Source organism: Myotis brandtii, unplaced genomic scaffold (genome assembly GCF_000412655.1).
Source record: "Myotis brandtii unplaced genomic scaffold, ASM41265v1 scaffold115, whole genome shotgun sequence".
Taxonomy (NCBI): Eukaryota; Metazoa; Chordata; class Mammalia; order Chiroptera; family Vespertilionidae; genus Myotis; species Myotis brandtii.
In genome coordinates, this window is record NW_005353967.1 from 16,581,371 (window position 1) to 16,589,854 (window position 8,484).

Below are 8,484 nucleotides of genomic sequence, written 5' to 3' on the forward strand. Positions count from 1 at the left end.
CGGGGGGGGCGGGGGGGGGGGGGGGAGGAACTACCAAAAGAAAAGGAAAACTCTAAAAAGGGAAGAAACAAAACAAAGCAAAATCTAAATGCTCTCAGGTTGGGGCCACACAGCACCATGAAAATGCAGACTAATCAAAAGTAATTTCTTCTTTGTCCATCCCACCCGCTGTCAGAGCAGCAGGAGTCAGTTAAAATCTCCTTGATGGATGAGCTTTTAGACCAGGGCAAACTTTCTGTTAACACTGTATTAATTCCTTTAACACCCCCATTTGGAGAGCAAAGAAATGTCCGGAAGTTTTTGCGGCTTAGGACTGATACCTACACAGCACCTCTTTTCACTCCATGTACCTTAAGTGTTTTAACGCTGTCTGCGTGTAGTAACCTTTAGCAATTTAAACCAACACCCTCCCTGTGGGAAACTGCAAGAGTGGCTTTGATCAGGCCAAAAGGCGACGCTGGCCCTGTCACATTTCGTTGTTATATGTGGGACTCCCTGGCTGGTAGCACCAAGGGTGAAGAAGATGTTATTTCACATAGAACCTAACACTCTATTTGCTCCGTTTCTTTGGGACTAGAAGTGTGTGATAGGGTTTGAATGTTCGGGATAGGATGAATTCAAGTGTTTGCACACTCTGGGCTGAGAAAAACGAGGCACCAAAAATGAAGTCTAAAGAGAACAAGAATATAATAGTCAAAGACACCTCATTTTCCCACCACACACCAAGCTAATTCCATTGCCAGCTGAGGTCTAAATGGAAGGGAGGAAAGAAACCTAAGACTATTGACTTGGACACTGAATAGATGCCAGGCACTGGGCTAGGTATTTTCGGGTCCCCCACCCCGTTTAGCCATCTACCCAAGCCTGAACTGGGAACAGATCTTAGGGGAAGTATAATGCAAACCACTCATTTGACAAAGGAGCCAAATCCAGTAAGGTCCAGAGTCCAGCGTAGAACCAGAACCAGAATGCACCTGTGATCTCTTTCTGCCTCAGCTTCCTTACCTTGCTCCAAGATGCCAACCATTCTACCAGTTACCATTTTGAAGTACCGCCACCGCTGGCAATTTTTATGGCTCCCCTGTGCAAACAGAATCGGTTCTGGACTAACACCCAACTTAGTGTGCTGTTAATTGATGCTTTACCCTCGGAGGTTCTTTAAACCAGCTTTAGAGGTGAGTCATGCATTCGTATCACAAATGAAATAACCACTTTCAGAGCATTTGTTTATTCAGGATTACTGAGATGCCAGCACGGCTGCAAAAACCAGTTTGGTGTGGGACGCTGTTAGCCAAGTCGCTCCCCAGAGAGGCTCCTGACTGTTCCTGCGCCTCTGAAGGAGTTTCATTCCGAGGAAACATTACATTGCTAAGAACTCTACTAACTGGAATAGGCTGGAGGAGATAACTGCAGAAATGAAATAAATAGAAAGATTAAGTGTGAAAGCGAGGCCAGTTTTCATGGTGTTTTTAAATGAGCGGTGAGAGATGAGGAAAGAAAAGACAAATGAGTCAAAACCCCACTTTGCTTAGCTTGCCACGACCCCTAGCTTCTTTTTTTTCCTTTTGAAAGTTCCCTTCAAAAGTGTGAAACCTGCTAGAGAAAACAGAGCCAAAAGTTTCCAAGTAAGGAGTTAGTTTTCTATTGTAGTCCCGCCGAAGCAGAGTTTTAATTTTATTCTATGATTAGTAATTGTAATGAATGAGCCCATAAATCACCAAAACAAATCAACACACTGTGTGCTCTGTGCTGCCCGTAGACCTGCTGAAGTCATTCCTGGTGCTGATCCTAAGACTGCCTAACAGCAGCAACACGGCCATTAGCTTGCGAACACTGAACTGTGTAGGCCTATTAATTATTTGAGCCAAGAGTATTATATACTCTTAAGTACACAAGACAACCATTATGTACTCAGATATATGACACAGAAACACAACTTTTGTTGGCGCTGACAATAGGGTCAGCCTGTCTGATTAACTCTGAAAGGCTGCTGCAAGAGCAGTTTAGATGGCTCAGAGTGTCCACACATCAGACCAGCGCATACAATGCAGGTGCAGCCTTTTAGAAGGGCAGACCTAAATTTCCCCCCAGAGTTAACAAATTTGAGAAAAAATTAAATAACCTAATAAATACCTTTGGAACTAAGAATAAATTTAAGCATTCCATTTTTCTTAAACCATATTTCATTCCAGAAAGGGTTTGAGGAAGTAAAATTTATATCAACAAGTATCTCCTGGGGAGACACCGATATGGAGTCAAGTTTATGAAGTGGCACTTCAGCATGATGCTCGAGTGCATACGCTCTGGAGTCAGGCTGCCTGGGTGCATTTCTGGACCAAGTCTTGCGCCTACTAAACTCTATGACCTTGGACTCTATGACTTAACCTCTGTGCATGAGGTGTTTTCATCTATGAAGGGCTCTAGTAATAATATCTCACAAGGCTGCTTTGAGGATTAAATGAAACGATCCATGTGAACACAGCCCAGCTCCAGACACACAGCGAGGGCTCCCTAGTTGGCATTATAAGCACAGGTCAGGGTTTCTCAACCTGGTGCACACTGGAATCACTGGAAACTTTCTAAAATGCTGATCCCTGGGCTCCACTCAGATCACATGAAACCAAGTCTCTAGGCTGGGCAGCTTTTGCCAAGCTCTTTGGGAGATGCTGAGGTGCAGTAAAGGCTGAGAACCACTGGCTTACGTATGTTAGAGTAGGGAGCGGGGTGCAGCTGTGGCCAATACAAGTGTTTAAGTTGTGGGATACAAGTTCTTCTATTTTTATAGTTTTTGGAGTACTTCTATAGGATAGGCTATATGGACCATGCTTCACTCCACATGCAAACTTGCCAGCTAGCTTAATTATACGCATACTTACAACTTAACTGACTTACCTCATGCTCACTTTCTGTAAGATGTACTGCGCTTAAGAAGGCAGATGCTTCCAGGTGCTGACAAATGCAGTCGGTATCAGGGAGTATGGGACTGTGGTTATGCTGTTCCACACATCCAACGTTGGATCGTAGCAGTCCAAAGTTTTGCATCGCTGAATGCCAAAGTATCCTCCCACCACGTAGAGTTTGTTTCCGGAGGCCACAGCGTGACAGCTCATGCGCTTTGCTGTCACGTCTCCCACCTTGGTCCACTGGTAAGTCTCACTATTGAATTTATAAGCAGAGCAGGCGGAGAACTCTGTATCTCCCCCCATAATAAAAATCTGGTTACCCAGCACAGCTGCTGCCGTGTAACGCCAGGGCTGGGGACAGGTGGCCGGCACCGTCCACCTGTTTTCACATTGATCATAACACTGGACCTTGGGGAGCTTGTCATGACTGACGCTGGTACCTCCGAAAGCAAACAGCTTGAGCTTAGCGCTCACTACTGCTGCATTGCTGACGCCTTCTCGGAGCGGGGCCACCATGGTCCATTTGTTGGTCGTGGGGTCATAATGTTCCACTTGCTTCAGAGAGACTGAGGGGGAGGCTGGGAGGCAGCCGGTTGCGGCTGTGTGCCCCCCAACCACATATAAGCAGTGCTTCAGTTCAGCAGAGCCATGGCCAAACCTGGCTACCAGCATGGGGGCGGCTTTGGACCACTCCTCATGCAGGGTGTCATAAACCCAGACATCTTTCGAGACCCCATTTTCAGACCCCCGACCCCCAGTAATGTACACTTTGCAGCCAATGGCGCACGCACTGAACTCTTTTCTTGGGCTGGGGATGTCGGCCTTAGGAATGATCTCTTTGGCCTTCTGGTCTACTAGGTACAGCTTGTCACACATGAAAGTCTGCCCTCCCAAGAGGAAGAGGGCATGGCCAGTCTTCCGAGGCCGGGCACAGAGGCTGGTCACCACGCCATCGTTCTGCAGGATCTTCAGCTTGCACCTGATGGCCTCCTCCACAATCTCCTTGCTCTTCCTCTGCTTGGTGATGAGTTCCTCCATGGCCACGTTCTCCATGAGATAGATGGCTGGCAGGAGAGCCAGCCTCACCGTCTGCAGCAGCTCCGGCAGGTAGCAGTAGCGCTTCTTCAGGTCGTAGCTGATCCAGTTAATTGCAGACTCGTACACGAGCCTTTCATCTTCCGTCTCCAGCTCTTCGCTGGACAGGAGCTGCACTACCATGTCCTGGGGCAGCTGGAGGAAGTCTTCATTCTTCCGGATGGTTTGGAAATTGCTGAGACACATTCTCCAGGACAGTTCGTAGAGCTTGGTGCACTGGTGCGCGTCGGACAGCAGCAGCATGCCCAGGCAGTTGGTGGGATGCAGGTTCTTTTCCAGGAACTCGGCACAGGCATCCCGGATGTCTTGAAACTCCAGCATGTCGCCAGCTTCCAGGAGCGATTCTGCGTTTTCTTCATTGATGATGACCCGGGAGGAGTACGCATAGTCGAGAAGCAGCTCCAAGACTTCTGGGTGGATGGAGTTGTCGAAGTTGACTTCACTGTCCTGACTCTCCTTCAGGCCGCCACTGAACATGGCTTCAAAGTAGCGGCTGCAGGCAGCCAGCACGGCCCGGTGACAGGGGAAGGTCCTATTTCCCGCATGGAGAAGGACATCGGTGAAGAGGCGCTGCTGCCGAAGAAGGTTCAGGTGAGTGAGGACGCTGTCGGCGTAGGAAGACTTGTGGAACAGGTAGATGTTAATGGAGCCGCTGCTGGCCCTGGACTTGCGGTTCTCATGCACACTGACTGACATTTTGTTTCCACTCCTGGAAAACAAAACAAAACCACTGAGGGGTGCTCCCCATGTGTAAAACAGCAGAACAAAGTAGCGATCCTTTTGGACAGAGGAAACAGAACTGTTTTGCTGTTAGCTCTGCTGCCTCCTGTTCTGAATCATGGATGGCCATTCCTAGACCAAGTCAGAGACAACTACCTATAAGGAGAGGCACTCACGGCCATACTGTTGAGCTATTTGAACTATACACTGTTTAAAAAAAAAAAATCACTGCTTGAAAGCAGGTTCATCTTGGAAAACCTGACTGCCAACTTTCAGGATATTGAAGTCCTTGAGAATTGTATGTCAGCACAAGCCAGGAGTAGCGCGGTCTCATTCTCCCAGCTCCCTGTCCCTGTCCAGCTGATTCACTGCGGGCCACTTCAAATGCCAGGCCTCCAGCTCTCGTAACGCCAGGAGAGGCACCAGCTATAATGCCCTATGCAACATAAAGCCATGTGTAAAACAAATACCTGCTAATTAATTCCATTAAGAATTCCTTTGGTAAGATCCGGTCTCCCTGCAATATACAATAAGTAGGAAATGTAGTAACATTAAAGTCACAGGCTTAGGCAACTTCCCTAATGATAGGATCCCAATTTAAAGTTACAGATCATTTCCAACCAGACAGCTCTACCACAACAGAATCCTAAAGGTGGCCTAGTAGACACATTACCATATATTGATCAGCAGGCTTTAGTGAAAACACAGAATAGATTCCGACCACAATCACCACCCATCTTTCTTGCTCTGGACAGCTTCCAAAATGAGGGTTTAGGCACATAAAAATGAAGAATATTTTTTAGCATACTCATGAGTGCTGTTTTTCTGTTCCTCCTGCTTTATATCAATTCTTGGAAAACCAGTTGCAAGAACAAAGGAGCTATCTGCCCCTCTCCTTCTTTTTTTTTTTTTTTTTTTTTTTTTTTTTGATTTGGTAGTGCATCACCAGGACCATTCTTATGTATCTGCTAATGCGGCATCTGCAAATAGGGATTTCGAGATGCAAACATTGCCTTATCTAAATCAAAAATACACACACACACACACACACACACACGTGTGCGTGTATGGACTATGCATGCACGTGTATTTTGCCAGCCATTGTTAATTTCGGGCCACCCTAGCATTTATTTGCTGACTAAAGTGTTCTTTTCCTCAGTATCTAAATTGAAATTATAGCAGAATCTAATGCTATCTTTGGCTTACCGCAGTAAGTAAATTGTAGGCTAAAGATATAGGAAATCCCTATCACCAATCTTCAAAAATTGAATCACATGCTTAAAACACACACACACACACACACACACACACACACACACCCCACTCTACCTCTCTTTTACTTCAAAGGAATAAAGGCTTTAAGCACCTGCCTGTCAAAGGATTCCTAAGGAAGCTGTTTATTCCAGGAGAGTAAACTGGGTGGTTACAGTATCTATTCCAACCTCAGAACAGCCAGTCCTTATAGCACAGCTGAAACCCACAGCCTGCTTATTTCCTTCAACCATGCAGATATTTATGTTTAATTTATATCCCAGGAATTATGAATAAATGCAAATGAGTAACTTACCCAGATACTAAGCTGCCACTTCCCTGACCAGCTGTGTCACAGAAAACAAAAGCAGGTGCCTAACTTGCCCTTAACACACAGGCCACATACCACGAGGTGATGCAACTTGTTTTCCTTTATTTGCAGCATGTAACTTTTCATTATGATAAACATGGCTCGGTGGGAGAAAAGAAGCAACCAAGTCCCGGGCTCTGGTGTTACAAAGACTTTACAAACACCCATTAGTCTCCTATTAGTCTCCTAGATATAACAAATGGTAAGGAGCCAAGTTTCACCCCCACCTCAAGCCAAGCCTCTACAAGTCTAGTCCTTTTTCTCACCAGTGTTCAATGCTGCAGAGAACAACCGGTATGATCCTATGTGAATGCACCAGGTTTCCAAAGAGTTAAAACATCTATTAGTATCACTGAAGCTCTACCACTGTAGCTTGTCATTTGAATTAGCACATTCCATCTGAAGCACGTTGAGGAAGATTTTAAGATCAAAAGATGCTATAAAAACTTACAAAAATTCCAAATGAGTAGCTATAGCTTTGGTTTTTTTAAGCAAATGCTTCCAAAGCAACCTCAAAAGCTGTCTCCATTCAGGCTAAGAGCAAATGCAGCTCTGGCTGAAGAATGAGGGACCTATACACAAGGTGCATAAACACCAGAAGCACATGGGGCAGGAATCCCAGGAGCCCAGAACACGTTTCCCTGAGCATTAAATACCTGATCATGTCGAACACGACTCACAACCAGGCCCACACGTAAGAAAACTGAAGAAGACCTTAGGATCTGCATCTTTATGCATCCCGTGTTGATGCACCTGCATTGTCCAGGTTGGCCCATAAAGCCAGAGGAAGAACCTCACCTCCAGATGGAGGAGCATGTAACAATCAAAACCTAATATTCGTGCAGCAATATTTGATTAATATAAAAGGTATACCTGAAGACCCACGGGGAAAGTTGCTTTCTGGTTTAAAATTAGCAAACACCCAAATATCATCAGGAATCATTTATACAGTCACTAAGCACACCTTCAACATAAAATGAATCATCCTTCTGGCATTTTCTAAGCCCCCAGAGAAATATTTGCATGCCAAGTAAGTGTCCAAAAAATGCACACATATACTTAACCTGCACCTACAAAGACGATGAGAAAAGGGCTACTCTTACCTGAACATCAAAAGGGCTTCTAGGTACAGGAACTTCAGTTCACTTAAAGCTCCTGACCCGTGCTCTCTGCCTCCAATTCTGTGTCCGTCCTCCCTCCCCCCTCCGCCCCCCACCACCGCCGTCACATCTCTTTTGGTTTTGAACCTGATCTCAATGCAATCAAAGGAGAAACTAAGCAGATTTTGGGGGGCATTTACGTTATTGGAAACAACATTATGAAAAGATCTTGTTAACAAGAAAAGCATCTCACCATGCAGTCCCCTAAAACACTCGCAATGCTCTTTCACAGGCTGGCCGGGTTTCAGAGCGACACCAGACTACAAGCGGAACAAGTTCAATGGTTCAGCTCCACCCCGCCCACCAATTCCTGTCCTTTGGAACTAATAATGTCACACTAATGGCCAAATACTGTACTTGCATGAGAAGAAATTAATTTTTCAGAAAAAAACTTCCAGTTTTCATTCATTTCCTAGACATTTCGCAAAAGTGGACGTGTCCTCAGGAGGGATGTCTGCGCGTGGCCCCAATGTTCCCTCTGCCGGGTAGGGCGCAACGTGGGCCAACAATCCCGCGCGCTCGGCCCTGGAGACTGTGAAGTACGAGGCAGCGGGAAATCCACCCCCAGGGAAGCGCCGCTTTCCGAAGGCGGGGGGCGGGGGGAGTTATCATTCCCAGGCCGCGCTCCTCGATCCCCCACCAGCTCTCCCGGGCGCTGTGCCGCCAAGGGCAGGCCCTTCCGGCGGTGCCCGGCTCCTGCTTGTTGTGGGAGGGCATCGGACCACACGGAGGTCTCCACCCCAACAAGAGCGCCCCATCTCCGCCTGAGTCGGAGCTCCGGACTCGGGGACTACGCACACCCCTCGCGAACACACCCCCGCGGGCCAAGCGTGTCCTGAAACCCGCGGAGCCCGCAACAGGTCCGGGGCAGTGGGGGAAACTTACAGCAGCGGCGACCGGCCTCAGGGAACAACTAGCTGGGTTCTGGCCTCGGCCACCGGACGGGGAGGCGACGAAGCGGACGTCTCAGCCCCGGGGAGCGGGA

The 8,484-nt window shown here is 47.2% G+C and overlaps 1 protein-coding gene across 5 annotated transcripts in view; it reads right to left on the reverse strand.

Annotated features, from left to right (window-relative positions):
* The window catches only part of ENC1 (ectodermal-neural cortex 1 (with BTB domain)), an 11,443-nt gene extending 2,965 nt beyond the window's left edge, over positions 1-8,478 (reverse strand). The window contains exons 1-2 of one of the 5 annotated variants that reach the window (XM_005858030.2): positions 8,385-8,478; positions 2,893-4,707 (exon numbers count right to left, since the gene is read on the reverse strand). In XM_005858030.2, coding sequence (XP_005858092.1) covers positions 2,925-4,694 — 1,770 coding nt within the window. In that variant the 5' untranslated portion in view covers positions 4,695-4,707; positions 8,385-8,478 and the 3' untranslated portion in view covers positions 2,893-2,924. Of the gene's footprint in view, positions 1-2,892; positions 4,708-5,188; positions 5,248-6,285; positions 6,661-7,442; positions 7,516-7,692; positions 7,868-8,384 lie in introns of those variants that run through there. The other 4 variants (XM_005858031.2, XM_005858029.2, XM_005858032.2 and 1 more) reach the window with 4 other exon arrangements.
* Positions 8,479-8,484: the final 6 nt, after the last annotated feature.